This window comes from Trichoderma asperellum, chromosome 1 (assembly GCF_020647865.1).
Source record: "Trichoderma asperellum chromosome 1, complete sequence".
NCBI classification, from domain to species: Eukaryota; Fungi; Ascomycota; class Sordariomycetes; order Hypocreales; family Hypocreaceae; genus Trichoderma; species Trichoderma asperellum.
Window position 1 is genome coordinate 1778353 of NC_089415.1, and position 18003 is coordinate 1796355.

The 18003-nt window shown below is 48.4% G+C and overlaps 3 protein-coding genes across 4 annotated transcripts; 1 reads left to right on the top strand and 2 right to left on the bottom strand.

The window, feature by feature from the left end:
• Positions 1-1170: 1170 nt before the first annotated feature.
• Positions 1171-1485, top strand: TrAFT101_000546 (uncharacterized protein; the record flags this gene model as incomplete). Its single annotated transcript, XM_066126064.1, has 2 exons — positions 1171-1269; positions 1339-1485. The coding sequence occupies 2 exons, from the start codon at positions 1171-1173 to the stop codon at positions 1483-1485; spliced, it is 246 nt and encodes an 81-aa protein (XP_065982162.1).
• Positions 1486-3481: 1996 nt separating this feature from the next.
• TrAFT101_000547 (uncharacterized protein) lies at positions 3482-4482 on the bottom strand. Its single transcript, XM_024899110.2, has 2 exons — positions 4324-4482; positions 3482-4242 (listed from the first exon to the last, which is right to left on the bottom strand). Exons 1-2 carry the CDS (start codon positions 4388-4390, stop codon positions 3818-3820), a joined length of 492 nt encoding a protein of 163 aa, XP_024764755.1. The 5' UTR covers positions 4391-4482; the 3' UTR covers positions 3482-3817.
• Positions 4483-8203: 3721 nt separating this feature from the next.
• On the bottom strand, positions 8204-12772 carry TrAFT101_000548 (uncharacterized protein). 2 transcript variants are annotated; one of them, XM_024904408.2, is made up of 2 exons: positions 11657-12772; positions 8204-11333 (listed from the first exon to the last, which is right to left on the bottom strand). In XM_024904408.2, exons 1-2 carry the CDS (start codon positions 11754-11756, stop codon positions 9067-9069), a joined length of 2367 nt encoding a protein of 788 aa, XP_024764757.1. In that variant the 5' UTR covers positions 11757-12772; the 3' UTR covers positions 8204-9066. The 2 variants fall into 2 exon arrangements, with proteins under 2 accessions (XP_024764757.1, XP_065982163.1); XM_066126065.1 differs by lacking the exon at positions 11657-12772 and having other exon boundaries at positions 8605-11493.
• Between the last annotated feature and the right edge of the window lie 5231 nt (positions 12773-18003).

An 18003-nucleotide genomic window follows, 5' to 3' on the forward strand; every position in this document is an offset into this window, starting at 1 on the left:
CAATCAGCGCCTCTCGTCACAGTGCTCTCCCAGGCAACTCGTATAAGAGCCTTGTCTCTCATGTTTCTTGGACGTTCAGCTCTGCAGGCCACTCAATGCACACATCCCAGCTAGGCCCACTAGTTTCTCACTGGTTGACCGCGGCAATTTGGTGGCTTGCGGCCCCATCTGCCAGTGACAGGTTTGGTGGGTGCCAGGGCGCGCTCTCTCCCTCTTGCAGTAGCTTCATGGGAAACATGGAGCCCACACTCATTGTTTTAGCTCCAGCAGGAGAGCCATGTGTGGCGCTTGGATTGGTGGAGGATTCCGTATCTGGGAATTTATTATTAGTATAAGTCTCATCTATAATTTTCTCAACGAACCTTGAAAAATTCCAAAGAAAAGAAAAGAAAATAGGCAACAAAGATAGAACAGGCGGGAGAAAAGAAAAGTAAAAGGGTGAGAAGGATTCGAGTCTCGCTTTAGCGGTTCGGGTGCTCCAATAGCGACGACGCCCAAAGCTGCGAGGCTTGCGCCAAAATCATGCATGCAAAGTAGCAAACATTCACCTCAGATGAGCTCAAAGCAGCGCGTCCACCATCCCTGCTGTCTTAGATGTCTGTTACGCACACCAACTGTTGATTCGTTCTCCTAGGGCCATGGAGTTACTTTGATGAGCTCAGAGACAATCATGTGGTGGAATTTTGAAAGCAGGGAGAGAGGTAGCGGAGTCAAAGCTGCCGCCGAGCGGCTGATGCTGGAATCTGCCCGAGAGATGTTTATGGCTTACATGCAGGCGTCTTTGCTCTGCTGCTCTACAGGGATATTCTCGATAGACGTCTGCGTGGTTTGAACTGTCACGTGAGAAAGAGACCCTGCCCAAGAGTCTTCCAGATACATGTAACTTCTCTACCACCCAAGCTGGCAGATTGATATGGTATCATCTGCTGAGCCATTTTGGGCGACTGGCAAGGTATGTTCATGCTCAAGTATTGCTTGAATCGCTTTGATTTGGGCAAATACAAGCAAGAATCTAGCAAGAGTGGGATCTGAAAGGATTACTTACTAACGCATGCATCTCTACCTCCAATAGTCTACAGTCTTTTTTCACTGCACCATCCGTCTATTACAATTACCTGAAATGGAGAGAGGAAACAAAAGGCAAAAAGCAGGGAGAAAAAATCACTCCAAATGCTGAAAGTTATGGTGTCTGTGCGGCCACCCCACAACCACGGCTTCAAAGATCCGATTCGACGGCCGCGGGAAATGATGGCTGGGCTCGAGACCAGGGTAAGTTCAGGCTGTAACCTCAGATCCGGTGAGCTGGATTCTTTGCCAAGAGGCTAACAGAAAGTCTAGTGGAGATCCGTCGGGGAGGCAGAGCATCCGGTGGTAAAGACAAGAGGGAGGAAACAGAGAGAACCAGAAAGAAACAGCGAGAGCAGAAACCTGGGGCATCAAGCGAAGAGATCGGAAAACGGGAAAGACGCCAACCGCTACAACTAACAAGAGATCGAAAAGAATAACAGAGGGATATAAGAAAAAGTTAGGGGTAGAGAGGGGAAAAGCCAGCTTTAGTTTAAGCCATGCGTATTCAGCTCGCCTGTAGCTGCATGCCGAGTTTGTTTGCTACTACTACATTCATGGACGGCCCGATGGCACCTTTTGAGGAGCGAATTGCGCCTTGGCTGCATGAAAGCATTATATCTGCCCCTTCTACTCTGTTACTACCACCTCATCCTTTATTGCGGCGAAACGACGTCGAGTGTGGGATCTATCGCCAGGCAATCAAATCTGCGTCAAGTCTGAGACAAGCGCTTGAGACACAGAGTTTACAAGGGTTTCAGTCACCTGCGCCAAAGTAGATGCGTGAAAATAAAAGGGCTTGCATCCAATCATGTCTGAGGCGATGGTAGCCTTGGAAAGCACTCGATCACGACGGAGCACTGTTAATAGCTGATTGCACCTACTTTGCTGCGATATTTGCCAGATCTACCTTGTTCCCTGGCATTGTGGCGTCGAATAGGATTCAGTATTCAGCTTGTCACATCTGACCTGCAGAATGTTGCGTTCGGTTTAAAGCCGGATTCCTTTACGAGTACCCTTACTGATTTTCGAGGTATCTATGGATTATCGTCGCATCCTGGTAGCTAACACTAATATTGTTAGTCTTAGGGCACATACCAAGAGTAGCAGTTGTGGTGGCCATCTAGCCGGTTGCTGCCGAGGATATGGTCTATTTTTTATGTACCATGGGCTGGGAGCCCTACATCCCGAAAAGTTCGGAAAGGGAGATGAATAAAGAAACCACATGGAAACATATACAGATACGCCACCTCACTTCCATTATGAGAGCTGCGCTCTTGTAGAACAATTCTTTCGGGCTCCTCTTTCGAAGAAGTGTAGTGTCTCCTAACGTGCTAATACTCATGAAGGTCTAGTAAATGTTAAGCAAGAACAAGCTGCAATCACGCGTCTAGTAGTAGACTGGGAGGCTGACACGCATCATTTCATTGCTAGGGAGGTACTGTAGCACTGAGGCACTCCAGGCTCCATATAATGTATTAACGTGCCGAGGGCACTACAGTCGAATTTGAAGTGCCAAGCTGCTAACAACCGTGCCTGTGCAGATCTGTGCAGGCCCTACCGAGTATAATCGAGTTTCATGAGCTTTGTCCCACCGATCAGCGGATAGCTTGCATGGGTAATACAGTTGCTGAGAGGCTCAAGAGTGAAAGAGTACATGCTGATGCTGGCATACGACCACCTCCATTTTAGCATTGGCAGATGGTAAACAGAATCAGGTCTTGGGTGTTTCACAGAGGCCCCTCATCTTGGACTATAGTGCGTTTTGGGCTAGCTACTGTTATCCTGATTCAATTTGTGAGCAGCCACTGCGTCTCAGCATTAATGTATTCAATGTTCCTCCTTATAGACCGATACCCGTGTATACCGAATAATTATAATAAAACAATAGGTATCATTGCTCCTCAACCCTGTTACTAGTATATTGAAGTTAGTATGATCCTCGTACTTCATATTAACAATGCACAACTCGCCCGTGGTATTAGTGTTCAGCGAATTACTATAAGCTAATTGAATAGCAGCTAGCATAAAGTGAGACTCGTACGACGGTATGATAATAGCATTACCACCTTGAGCATGAAGAGAAGGATGGGCATCCCTGAAATAAGTGTTTGCTTTTCGTGTCTTACTTCAGACAAGTCATTCCTTCCTTGGCACGTTCAACGCCATCACTCAGCAAAAAGCGAAGATAAAGGTCAAATTACGGGTAGGAAGCAATCCCCACGCTTTTGCTGCCTCTTTCTTTGGTGATCTACTCGTAGTGCCAATGGTGCGGGCAGTTATGCCTCCAGAAGCAGCCGTTGAGCCAAAAACGGCGGGGTTTGGCTGGTGACATTATCATATGCGTCCGCGTTGATATCTTCGCAGCTTGAGAGTAATATGCTATATTTAGAGTTGTATTCCCACCATGGTTTGCACGAGAAGTCAGTGGAGGGTGCACAAGTGCGCACAAGTAGGTACTCTTGTAATTTCTTAATTTTGTTCCAATCTTTGTGTAAGTACAATTTTGTCCGACCTGTCACTCAAATTTGGTGAGCCTATCCTAGGTTCAAAGCGACTGATGCATCCTCAAACATTGTGGTGGACATTGAAAATGTAGAGAAAGTAAATCAACCCACATGTCATACTTCATATTTCATACCCCTATGACCTTCGAACAAATTATGCCGTAAACAGGCAATCAACTATGACGACTGTGATCTTGTTAGCAGATCCTCCACCGAAAGAAGAGCAATTCCTGTCGCTCCCACCTTTACAACGCCTCGCGGAGAAAAGTAAAGAGCCCAAGAATTGTCCCTGCAAGTGGCAAAGAGCCTCTGATCAGATTCAAAGTGGTCCATCGGTCCAACAAGCCATTCACTCGGGCTACAGAGATGTCGTTCTCATTAGCGTCTTTTTTGGCCTCATCATGTAGCAATCCGTTGGTCTTCTTCATAACAGTCAGCGTAAAGGGCACAATGGATAGAGTGAGGCCAGCCGCTCCCAAGTAGCTCCCCCAAGCCCTGCCATCACCGTAGGCGTCGTAGGCCGCGACAAAGTAAGCAAGAGCAGTGCCGACAGCGAACTTTGGCATTGACGCGGCTCCGCGCTTGTAAAGCTCAGCCCAGATCTTGGCGGAAGATTGCTGCACTGCGGCGGCAGCGGGCGCGCCTCCAATTGAGAAAGACATGATGGCTCCTAGACGAAGAATAAGAAACACGTAACAAAGATCGAATTGCGGCAATATGGGAGCTTGATTGGAAGGGGGTTGAAATTTACCAGACAGCCATGCCGAGCCAACAACGCCGGTGGCGACGGCAACCAGGGATGGCCCAGACAGTTGCATCTTCACAAGTCGAGCGTTGCTCTATACACCGATTCGGACAACGTATTTAACGAGGCTTTCGATGCTTTTTTTCAGTTGCGAGAACTGTTGAGATTGATTGAAAGAGAGAGAATTTTATGGCTAGTTGTCGAAATCGTATCATCCGCCGTTATATTCCAGGCCCTAAATCCTACGATGACGTAACGGCTTTGGCTTCCGCGCCACCTTTGCTGGCCCAAATAGACGCTGTAGTTGACTTTCACGAGTTTTGTTCGTTCAATTGAAGATGGACTATGTGTTCGGCCTTTTACTCTGTAAGTATAAATACGCTCAAGGCAAATATGGCCAAAACTCGTAGTATGTAACGGGAGCCTAATCTGACGGTGAGCCGGCATGAAGAAGCTTCAATGCCGTGATGGCGGCGCTAGATTTGGCTTGCGTCGTAAACAGCCAGAACTGAGACATATGAATGATATGATTCCTGAGCACAGATCTGTGATAATTTGACGAAATCAAAGATGGTAATACCACTTGAACCTTGGTCCTTGATTGTTCCCGTAACGCTGGATGCTGGGTACCCAACCCGACTGTCTTGCAAACAAAAGTAGGTGCGAAAGGTGCATGATATGGCGTTTCCGAGTTTGTTTCCCAAGATTATTTCCGTACTCAAACAAAACAATTCCGATTCGTAAATTCGATGACCCAAAATAGAGAGCGTGTTGGTGATTGCAATATTGAGGATCTTTGCATGGCGCATCTCCAAAGAGAAGCTAGGAGTAGACTGCGATGGAATGCCAACCTCTTTATGAATGTACGCCTGTTGGCCATTGGGAGTGATATTGAGATGTTTCGAAGATGAAAGAGCTTCACCAACATCCATCCGTTGACCTATCGAAGAATATCAAATCACAATAAAAGAAATAAGAGATACTCAAACATACAGGTAGAACTTTCGGGCAGCTGGGGCATTGTACGTTTTCCTCGACTACCTACTAGTGGTCCAGCCTACCCATTCTAGCTCAATATACCAGACGACGACTAGGTGAAGAGGTCCTGTTGCAAGATCTCGTAGATTTATTCATTAATGCAAAAGGCATTTGGCTATTAAATGGCATTAGTATACGCCCAAATAAGAAATCGATGGAGAAAAGGCAGTAACGTAACTAAATCAGAATTCCTTCGGACCGCCTGTCCATTGAATGATGCGAACTTCGAACTTTCCACTAGCACGGCAGATATATGAACTAACAGCCGAAATATTGAAAATGAATGCTCTCTGATTTCAAAGTCCAAAAATAAGACAAACCCAATGAGATTTACGCTGAGGTGAGGCCAAAGAGGCCTCTGTGTATGGCAGCTGTACGGCACCAGACGAGACGTATCATGTGACACAGCTCCTGCTCTCCTCCATACATATATGCTCGACTTTTTCCCCCGGCTACTTCTAGCTTTTTCCTGAATTGCTTTATTTCGATCTCCTGCCGCCTTTAATCAAAATATCTCTCATGTGTCAAAATTGCAATCATTTGTCGTTTGCTGCCATCAGTCGAGGCACCGATAACCGGCGGAGCTGGCTCACCACATCGAATCAAGCCACTTCTGGTATATGCTCTAGCCCAGAAAGTTTGCGTTGCATACAATTACTGACAAAATACTCTCCAGACCTACTACGAATTAACCAAATTGTCGTTTCAGATGTTCGTCTGTGGAGTATTGCGAAGCTAGGTTTCAACCAACTTGCATCGTGAACTACCTAGACCGCATATCGATACATAAGAAGATCAGTTAAAAGGGAGATTTGGCACCGCAAACGAATTCTTTTGCATCTACACCATCATTCAACGTCAGATTTGTCATTGCTAGCGAAGCAGAAATACGGTCAGAGCATTACGGCCATGAGGGATGCCTCCCTACATGATGTTCTTACGTATAGGCTTCCGTGGCAGATTGCAAGTTGACCGTTTCATGGCGCGCCCACCGTCCCTTCGGTGCCGTCTCCGAGGAGATTTGCTTCATGCTTCCTGCGGAGCATTACTTAGTCCCAGTGCTAAGCAGCGCATCTACACTGCGGTGCATTTGGCCCCCAAAATATCTCGGAAGCAGGCCGACCTAGCACTAGTAGGTCGATCCGTGAAATACCAAGTTAGCGGTCCGTATGCGTGCCTCTGCACACGCCCCTTCGAAGAGCTCTTGTAGGATGCTAGTGGCTTGTGTTAGAGGTCTGCTAACCTGCGCAAGTATATGCTACTTCCAAAGAGTATCTCCCAAGGCGGTCCCAAGTACCGCCTACTTCTAGAGAGCCTCCTATGAGCTTCTTCCAAAGAACAGCCTCCCGTGTAGCACCCACACCATCTACGGCATATCGGCAACGGCTGGGGTCATGAAGCATGAAGAGGGGACCCGGCGGATAGCGGCGATTTAGACAAGCTAAAAGGGCTATTTTGATCGGCTACTTGTTTGCGCCAGTCCCTGGCAGGCTGTTCTTTCGTTTATACATCTGACCTGTGTATTAAACAGCAGAATGCGGTCTTTCCCGGCATACGACGTCAAATCAAGCCGCTGGCTAAGGAAACGTCACAAGGAGAGTCCGGATAGTTCGGCACCTTTGATTGACAATACTCCTTCGTGCGCTGAAGCTTGACAGCGATGATCTCCCAGTCCGTGCTGCCGATATCGCAAGATGCAAGACGAAGCCGCTGACCGACGCGCAGCAGCCAGTTGTCTCGCAACAAAAGATGTGGGCCGAGAATTCTCAAAGTACATACATTCGACTCCTTGCGGCTGACATGCTGCCAAGCCGGCAGCTTTCGCCCGGCAGCGGGACGGATGCATATCTATGATTAAATTCGACGACGCTGCTACGGTACCTACATGGTGCCACAGATAGAGCTACTCAATGACGGGTGAGATGCCGCAGGGCGAGGACTTGCGACCAAATTCCGACACAGCACCTGTATCGTCTAGCATCTGCGCGCCGTTCTAGGAGAGAGGGGGTTTTGATGAAGGAGCCTGTGCTTCATGCACAAAATAGGAGAGCGGCGATCACTCCTTGTAAGCGGCCCCTTCGGCTAACAAAGGGATATTGTACTGCGAATAGCAGACAGAAAATCGAATAATGCGACATCGCGTGTGTGTCCGCAGGATCAACCCTTTGGCCAGATGCCTTCACATGCCAAAATTTCGGGGGGCGATATAACGACAACCGTTACCAACGGCGAATTAGCTGCTTCAGGGTACCTTCTTTACTGGCGCTCGCATGCCCCATAGCCATGCAGCTAGCATATAATTCGTGGTTGGTAATACACCCCTGCCTAGTGATGCTGTTCGTTTTTTCTTTTTTTTTTATTCTGCCTCGTTGCATAAGCCTCCAGCTTCCACAGAGCTTCCCTAACCCGTGTATAGCCCTCTTGCTAGCATCGGAGAAAAGCATCAGCTGTAACCGTTTGAGGACTACCTGAGCGGGTTTTCCAACTGTCACAGGAGCGATTCCCTTTGCCACATTCTCACCACTATCAAATACTAGTACAGTAGATAATAGATAGTCTAAAAGGCCCTTTTATGGTGCCGCCCATCATTCGCCATCATCAAATAGTTGCTGTAGTTCAATCAAGCATCCCACGTGAGGCCTCTGTATGTCTCACCACAGCCGCATTCCTTACCCATCCGTAGTAACAGCAGGTAACATGACGCCGTAAAACATGTCGTCACAGATGACAAGCACAGCGGCCTGTGTGTTAGACAAGATGCCGTTTTCGGCTGCAGGAGAGCTGATTTTCAATTCCAACCACCGCAAGTAATCTGGATTAGAGATTTACTAGCGAGATTTTGTTTTAAGGCATCTTCAATAGTCTACTAGGTAATAGAGAGAGTTTATGTCTCCTCTCAGGTATGTGTGATTGAACGCAATGCGTTTTTATTTGTGACGTTTTCATCGCCTATTTGAGCCATCGCCACATTTCCGTCCCATATGGGGAGAAGGGCAAAGCAGATAAAATAAGATATGTTCTAAAAAAATTAAGATGAACTGATTGAGCTTTCTTTTTCTAAGAATTTCCCATCCCTCCCAACAAGGATATAAAAGAAATAGAATATCATGATAATCGCGTGGACTCATCCCCCCCGGTCTTGATGCATGTAGACAAACCTAGGATAGAGAAAAAAAATAAGAGAGAGAAAAAGGGGAGGATCGACTAATGATCGCTTTATCCCTTGTATGTACTCTGTATTGGAAACAGAAAAAAAAAAAAAAAAGTGTGCAGAGGGCACCAACGATCTTTTAAGAGTAAAGAGGCCGTTATAGCGCACCTAGCATAACGGAGAAATTATAAAGACGACGCAGCGCCCAATAAAAACACCAGCCAAGCTGACTCTTCTCCCGAGTCGCTTGGTCTATCCCTTCAACTCCAAAAGATGATGCAGTCCACCCAGATAGTGTATTAACCCACAAAAAAAAGCGAGATGAAAAGAGGTCATCTCATGATGAGTTAAAACAAAGAAAGTGTAGGATTAAATCAGTAAGAATATGAAACGAGAAAAAGGCTACTTCTCGCCGCCTATTATCCGCGATGCATTTATATAATAGAGGAAAAAGAGGTATAAAAGATGAAAGAGGTAAGAAAATAGGGGTCGGGTACAGGATAAAGCAGTGACAAATATCGACGGAGGATAGGCCACCTTTGTAAGCAGCACGCTGTCTCTTAGTAGCCGGCCTGCCCTGGCATTTTACCCAACGAATGGCTGCCATAGTTCTTGGGTGGTAAATGATTATGGCAAAAGATTTTGCTTCCATTCTTGGCACCGTAATCTTTCTTAGTCGCGTCGATTGTGAGCTTGGGGTCGTCGTACGATTCAAGCTGGCAGCATTCGATATTCTTGACCCAGCGACTCGTAATGACGTCGTAGACGCATATCCGCTTGTTAGGGTCTGGGTTAAGCATCTGCAGTAAGATACGCCGCAGTGGTGGAGGGTTAACACCCATATCAAGGGCGTAGCAGTTGGGGTAGTCTGTATCTGTAATGGTCGCATCTTTATCGTCTTGGTGCTTCTTGTTCCATTTCTCCCAACCGGTCACTAGCTTGTCGTAGTGGAGGTTACCAGCCTCGGCTTTGGACCAAATGGCGCCGCCAAAAGTCATATAGATCATGACAATGGCAGTGCTCCATACGTCCAAAGCTCGTGGATCATAATCTCCTTTCTTCTGGAGCACTTCGGGCGCAATGTAGGGCTCGCTACCGCATATGCCTGGAGAACATAGCCGAATCTCCCCCATGTTCTTACCGCACTGGCCACCAGCTTCGCGCAGTCCGGGATGAGTACCACAAAAGACCTCAGAGACACCAAAGTCTGTGATTTTCAATTTGCTGTCCTTCGTTATGAGCAGGTTTTCGAGCTTGATATCACGGTGGGCAATGCCATTGGCGTGGAGATAGTTGACGCCCTGGACGAGCTGCTTGAAGAGGCAGAGGCGATCCTTAAGTTTAGCATCGCCTTTCAAATGACCCTTTTGCACAAGGCTGAACAGGTCGCCCTCGGAGCAATATTCCATGACATGATTCCAGCGTCCATGATCCGAGCACAGACGAACAGTTTCGACAATATTGGGATGGTGCAAGCTCTTGCCGATACTGAATTCGGATTTGATTTTCTTTTCGTATTCCGCCTTGCTCTCACGGCCAGATTTGCCACGAAACTCTTTAACCGCGTACATTTCGCCAGGGAAGCCCTTGCGCACCATGAGCGTGACCTTGGAGGCGGCCCCTTTTCCGAGATGCTTGCCATGGCGACCCAAAAGCTTGCTCTGGTACTCGAATTCGTCCTGCAGCTCAGCAACATCCACGTTGAAATCGTCTGGTAAGCTCAAGCTCATGCGACGGGCCTTGACGCCTGTGCCAGCCTCGGGTGGCATCGCCCAGGGGAGCCGCTCGGGAGGATACGTTTGACCATTGGGAGCTTTGCTGCCCTGGTGAGGAAGAGGTCCACGGTTCCCGGCATCAAAGCTACTAGCACGGCGCGATACCGTCTTCCCAGGCCGGCCAACTGCTGTGCCAACAAATCCAACTGCACGGCCCCGCAGGCTGAAACCGGTTGACGCACGGTTCTTCTTCTTGAGGCTGGCCTCCCCATTGAGTGTATTTTCATCTTGAATAGACAGTTTATCTATGGAAGGAGTCCCTGGGGATGGAGGTGTGGGCGAATTAGATCGGGTAGTGACATTAGACGACCTGGTAAAAGAAAAGCGGCTTGAGCGTGTAGCCGGGCGGGCACTACCGGTGGGCGGCCGCTGTAGATAGGAAGCTTCTGAAGGGGTAAGAGAGCTGGTATCAAATATAGCGTTGTCCTGCGCCCCAGGACGACGAAAGAAGTTGGTCATTGTGCTTCTAAGACTCGAGATCGAAAGCCGGGTTGAGAGACTTGATGGCGAGGGAGGCTCTAGGACTGAGGGCCGGCTCGAAGTAGGGGATAGATTGATAAAAGATTTGCTGCTATTGCTGACAGTAGGTACCAATTCAGATGAAGGTATGGTTCCTGAATATGGATTTGAAACTGAGACAACTGGCACCGATACAGCGGGAGAGACAAAGTCGCTAGAGCTTGGTCTGGCTGTTGAGACCGGACTCAGCGAGGAAGAGGCTGCTCGTGGAGAGGCTGTGGCTTTTACTGTGTTGTACGAAGCTGACAGGAGGGTAGCAGTCTTGTTCGGAGCTGTTGTAATACCGTTTGAATGCTGCTGAGAGCTGACACTGTCAAGGTCGTCCGAATCCTGATCATACGCATGCCTCAGCGTGAAATCTTGGGACTGGCGACGGCTGATGGGTGTGACAGGCTCGATGGGGCCCTCGCTTTCAGTCTCGTAGCCCTCGACGGTTGGGTCTGGGAAGTCGGCTGGGGGTTGGCGCAAAGTCGAGGTGATGAAGCAGGAGCTGGTGTTGGCGGTGCACTGAAGCGGTTGCGCGCATTTATCCGCTAAGCATCAGTGTCAGCATGAATGGTAATTCGGATAAAAAGAGTAATAGCAAGTGCTCAAATAAGTATAAAAAAGGAGTTAAAGTAAAAAAAAAAAAGAGACAGGAAGCTACTCAGTAGCATGCGAAAGTGCGTTGAAGGGGAAGATGCATGCCAAGAAAAAAAACCTGCAGCAGAAAACAAGGCGTCGCAGGTGCCACAGACGCTGCTTTTTGAAGGGGGGGAGGGAAGCAGCAGAAATAGGAAAGCGGAAATAGTTTGAATTGCCATTCAAGGATGATAAATGCAGGCAAGGCTTATCTAACAGCGAATAAGTCACTCACCTCTAGCTGGAGCCGGAATTGGCTGGGGTGCGGCTGTTGGCGGCGCTACTGGCGCTGAAGCTGGAGAAACCAGCGGCCCCGGACCTGCTGAAAGCGCCATAGCTTTAACAGATCCAAAATAAATGTAAAAAACAGCACGCTTTGGTGGCCAAGGGTCACTAAGCTCCACTATGCTAGGGAGCGATGCACCTCGGGAAAAAATGGGTTTTGGTTTTTGGTTTTTGGTTTTTGGCTTTCTCTCCTTTTTTTCTTCTTTGCTTCTATTTTGTTTTTAATATGATGTGCGCCAAAGAAGTGGCGTTGTGGGAAAGGTAAAGGACGAGGAAGCAGCCGCTGCTGTTTTAGCGTCTGGGCGCCGCTCTCGGATCGAATCAAAACGCTGCTGGACCTTCTCTAGAAGCGTTCGATTCGGGGCCGATCCTGCTAGGGAGGGGATCCCCAATGCTGAGGGGGGGTATGGCGACGTAATTGGGCTGGCCCTTCAACCACTCAGCAGCCAGCAAAGTCCGGCCTGGAAGGCGAAAAGAATCAAGTCCGCGGTGTTGCCGAAACGATGCTTGGCCTCAAAGGTAGGCGAAGCGCGTGCACAGATGAACGAAGATGATTCGAGAAAAAAAAGGAAAAGAAAGAGAAAAAAGATTTTGAGAACGAGAGGAGGAGAGGTAGTGATATCAATGGCGAGAATAGAACCGGATTTCAAGATAGTGGCGGAGATGTGGAGGTGAACGATGCCTTTACCGAAAGGCTAATCTTGAGCTTTATTTTCTTCCCATTCCCTCTGTTCTTGTAACGACTTGGAGAGCTAGCGTGTGTTTGTATTCATTACGTGGGCGATGTTAGGTGGTGATGTCGACGTAAGGTAGCTTCTGATTCAACGCATCGATATTGGAAAGAGAAGAAGGCGGTAGCAGTCTCAAGAAGAGGAAAGCCGTAGCATATGAGGAAGGTAAACTGAAGAGTAAGTGAAGAGAGAAACACGCCGGAAGCACCAAAGAGCGAAAGAGCAAACCCAAGGTTGGTTTTTTGCTTTTTTCCTTGCTTTCTTTCCTCTTGACCTAAAGCTAGCCAAGGCCAAGGCAAGAAGGAGTAGAGAGAGTGATCCAGAGCGTGGGAGGTGGAGGCATTTAATCAAACCCCAATGCTCAAATCGAGGCCCTGTTTGGTAGCAAAAATCAAGAGGGCACGACGCAGAGGGGTGGGTGAAGAAGGGATCCGACGTGGAGTGTGGTGTGCAGGAGATAATATGGAGGTACCAGGGTACGCGGCGTGGAGTACGAATGCAAAGTACCCGAGTACCTGAGAACATCGTCCCTTGAGAGTCGATGCCAAGGGCTTTAGCGGCAGACACTACAGCTACAGGCGTACAAGTCGTAGAGGAGCACAGCAAGAACCTGTTGATGCTAGTAGCCACTTTTCTCGCATGCCGCTAAGCTAACATACCTGTAGTAATATTGCCGCCTACTGTATATATAAAATTACAGATAGATACGGAGTTCCGTGAGAGGTATCTAATAGCGGCAACACATCATTTGGTTGGTGCTCTACATGATGCTGTAAAAGTTAATAGTGCTAGGTACTATGGTAATGGTATATGGTACCTGCGCCCTGATATTTGCCAGCATGACATATGGGGTACCTGATACGAGGTACTCTACATGTTGGTCGTAGCCCTCCCTTTGTATTGGCGCCAAGGCTCGCTTCACTGATTGCATAGCGGCAATCAATGACAGCACGCACCACACCTCCAGAAATGGAGCCTCCCTTTTCCAAATGAAAAGCCACAGCACAGCGCAGTCTTGGTCATGTCTGCTCACATTGATAATGATTTGAGGCTCAGCATTGCATGGAGAATACTCTAAAATTAGCAATTGGCCTGTATGCACTTTCGCTACCGCAATAAACCGCCTGCAACGGGCATGCACATCGCAATCCCAAGGTGCCTTATCTGATCCACGAGATGCGCTCGCCAAGAGGCTACAGCGGCCAGGCCCTTCTGTAAACCGATGCGCTGCCCGCCATACAATGCAGTTGCGCTGGGCCTTGTAAAGAAGCTAGATAAACCCGCCAAGGCAAATCCTCCCCTCCCGCCTTCATCATCTCGTCCCACAAACAAAGTCCAAACTGAGCGGCCGACCCGACACCACGCCCGCATCTTTTGTATTCGCTGCCCCAAGCCAGGGTACGTAATGCTTCTCTAATGCCTTAGTACCTACCTATGCTCTACGCACAAAGTAGTACTTCGTGCCTCTCTGTATTTGCGTGCTGGGGCGTGTGCACGCGTCTCGCTGCGCCATGGTTGGTGCTCTAGTTGTGGCTGCGACTTTGTTTCTTGTCTCTGGTGTATCTCCTCGTTCTCCATCCACCGTCGTTCGCTTGTGTTACCAAGCCTTGGCACATTTCAACCAAAGTGCTAGTGCTCTGTGCTAATTAGTTGCGTCTAGCTGCACTTGTGGCATCATCGCCTAGCAGAACGCCCATTGAGCACGACCCAAAAGAAGGCGTATGATAGTTTTTGATCGCCGCTTGGCGTAATAGATGGAGCACGGTGGGTGCAGTGCTGAGCTTGTATGGATTGGCGTTGGTGCTGATCTGGTCAGTAGTGATATCTATCACGCGCGAAATACACCCTTGCGTCCCAATATCACGGCTCCCGACAGATATGGACATGGGCCCTTTCCTTTTGTCGAATTCGCCTCGCCGAAGTTTGCAGTGGTGCTTTTCTTGGCAGGATCGAGGAGCTTGGCTATGGAATTATAAGTCCCCTAGGGCGGAAGCTCTGTTTTCCCAGAGTTGAGCCAATGTATGTATGAAATCTCTTCTGATCACCGCTCATCGCCCTCTTTCAACGCATCAGCCAAGGGATCGGCAAACCATTTTCGACTCTCCTCAGGACACCGCAGCCCAAGACCGGGAACTCGAACTGGATTTCAAGCTGTCTGACGATTTGATTGTATAATGATGTCAATACTAGCAGGACTAGTAGTACATACAGGTATGCAAAGGCGGGCTCGCTGTACCGTATACTGGCGCAAATACGGAAAGCCGCAGGCCGAATTTCGCAGCGACGCTCGCTGACCCGTAACGGCCCCGGTGCAGCGTGCCCCCGTCACCGGAATTAAATGGCAGCTCGCGACCAGCCTCGCTCTTACGCTGCTTCGGATGCCGTGCAAGCAATGGATGGAGGTGCTCTTGCGCTCCATGCAGGACGCAATGCATAGGACTAGTGCTACAAAGTAGTGCAACCAACAGCAGAGCAAAGCACTTCGATCCTACAAATATGTAAGGATTCCAAAGCAGGATTAAAGGCATTGCTTACTGTTGCTTGCAATGGGGTATGAAAGTGCGGCATTACGTATGTCATGCCTCTGTGTAGCTCTCAACGGCCGACGCTGCGTGAAGCCAGTATAGCTCTATCTATGATACCTGAGCTAGCCAAAGCATTTGGGAACCACGATGCATCTCACATGCCATCAGATACCACCATCGGACGAGGAGAAAAAGGGCGCTTATTAGGCTTCACTTCGACGCACCACTACAGTAGTAGTGATGCTTATACTTCTAGACTCGCACAAGGGACTTTTTGGGGACTAATCTCGAACTACTTGCCCCCCGGTTAATCCCCCTTTCCCCATCTCCGATCCAGTCGGCCGATTCGTCTACCGGCCAGTGGACAGTCGAAGCAAGCAAAATTGCAGCCCAAACCAAGCGAGATAGAGAACAGATACAAACAGAAGTCGTGAGCCACTCAAAATTGGGCAGCCTACTCAATGCAGGGCCCCAGAACAGCGAGTGTTGGGAAAGCCAAGAAGCGAGTGTTTAATTATAGCAATTTGATTCAGCCAGCGAGTCACGAGCTTCATCGCATTTGACGTGTAAGTTCTCCGTCCCGCAATGGAGGACCCGTCGGCAACAAGCGAAAATGACGCTCGTCATAAAGCTACTACTATACCTACGCAGCAAGGTATCACATACCTGCTAGCATTCATTGATTATAGCGCTTCTTCTTGCCTGCAGTTTGTACCAAGTACGACCAAATACTATCACCAAAAAGACTGAGTAGGCAGCCTACACTAGTCCCAGAAGCGACGCGGACGACGATGCTCCGCTGTAATGGATGTCCCAGTAGAGAGGAGAATGAACCGCAAGCCGGCCATCAAAGATGGATCGATGAGCACATTAGCCACTGAGCTGGCCAAATTGCCCAAATTCGAGCCACATTGTTGCTTCCTTTCACTTCGGTTACCAGCCTGCAGCCTCCACGCGCACATCCAACGCTATTCCTCATGCTCTCTCGTCTGCGACTTATTAATGCCTGTACGGATTTTCAATTGTGAAACCCGCGTTCAGTACTTCGTACAAGTATTCTCGGTTGGATATGGCCGACTCAATAGGCCTGATCATATGAGAGCATACGTCGCATATCCTAGCAGAGCAAACCTTGTGCTTTTACTCATAGCTTGAGTCAAATTACACTAGCTACACACCATTTCTGGAGTGTTGTGCCACAACGGAGGCAGATTTCAGAAGTGGTCCCTTTGTTCCTGCAGTCTAGATTTGAACTTTGAATCTCTCTTCATCCGTTAATGGCCTCGGCGATACTCTAAGTCGCCAGCACCATGAAGCAGAGCGGCAACTAGTCGTGGAGAACAAGTAAGCTTAAAGTTTCTTGTCTAAAACAATCCGCTCCAAGCAGCCTATATTTTCTCTGCCGAAATGTACTCAGCCCGACAATGAGCACCATCGTTCTTCAAAATGCCATGGAGAGAGAGGTTTCTTATCCTTCTACACCGCTTCAGCCAGCCTTTTGTGGATGCCGTTAGATTCAGAGGTGATTAAATGACAAACATCAAGCCCTTAGACAAGCTTCCCAGGGCGGCCTCAATCTACTGTCTAATTTTATCTCATCAAGGCAGTTCAACAGGCATCGGCTCACTCCTGATCGGGGGTGATTATTATCTTGACAACTATATCCTGCAGAGATGCATGGATCAAATTTGAATACTGTCATGTATTCTACAGTGGAAAAGACTTGCAATTGGGCAATAGAATTCCTCCTTATGAACGAATCTTGGCTTCGAGTCGACAGTTACGAAGTACTACTTCGCACGCACGATATTTCCTGCACAAAGGCGGAGCATGATCGTTTATCACGAGATTAGAGGACTCGAAAATTCAGATACTCGGCTATATGAAATTTCTTGGTGGATGCCGGGAAACATTCTGAAGAGAGATTCCTTGTTCCCATCTTGGGCAATCGTCAAGCAGAAACCCTCGCATCAGCGTTCAGGAATATTTGCTAAGGCAGGCACTCTGGCTAACGTCCTCTAGCCCGAGAACTGTTCCTCTTTACACATCGTCAATACGCCCTGGTAAGGGCAAAATTGCTGCATTAGACTGCATTGACCACTCGACGCTCCCGATTGTCCTGTCGGCCTAATCTGAGAAAGCAGGGGCGTGGGGATGGTAAAAAAAAAAAAAAAAAACGTACTGGCAGATATAGCAATATCCATATTCAAATGCCTCTTGTGGAACAGGACTAGCAGTGCTTGGACAGCTACTATGACGACTTGCATCTGCCGGTTCCCATTGGAGACACTCAAAAAGTATGCTTAAATAGCCACGCCACATTTCCGGCTCAGTGAGACGTTACTCCCCGTCCTGGTTTTAAAACATCTTGCCAGCATTGGTTCGGATGTGAGACAGCTTTGCCTGGTCCAAGGTTCTGGTCCAACCCACTCCAGAAGGGCGACTCGCTTTGCTTTCAGACAAAGTAGCGAGTCCGAGACAATTCTCTCCACAAGAATTTCCTCTTGACTACAGCGAGCTGCATCGCCAAGCCTCCTGCCAAGAGATTAGGGATGGATTGCGAGATGAATTTTTCTTGATCGAAAGGTATACATGCATACCCTTTAACTAGAGACCGCCGCTCTGGAATCTAGATCGACATAGTGTTGTCCCACATCGAGGTTTAAAGAGCCAGTGTCACAGTCTTGAGAATATGCCGTGCCCAGGAGCTAAAAGCTTTACAGATATGTTGGATCTCCAATTCTTCTTATTTACAGCACCCTCCCACCTCCCTGCCACCCAAGAATTTGAGTGTTCTCACCGACTCGCGTACATACGCGCATGTCTCATTCAATGATAAGATGGCTGGGTCGCAGCAGTACGAGCATGTCTCACGTCCTACCTACGGCAGGGACAACTTAAGAAAGGCGCCAAGACACACGCGGCCTCTAGTCATACATAAGAATATAATCAATTGGTACCTCTATCCTCTGTAGGGGTAATCGCCCAACCAGACTTATTCTTGCCTAGCTAGTCGAGGCCTCTATTATACCGTATACTCG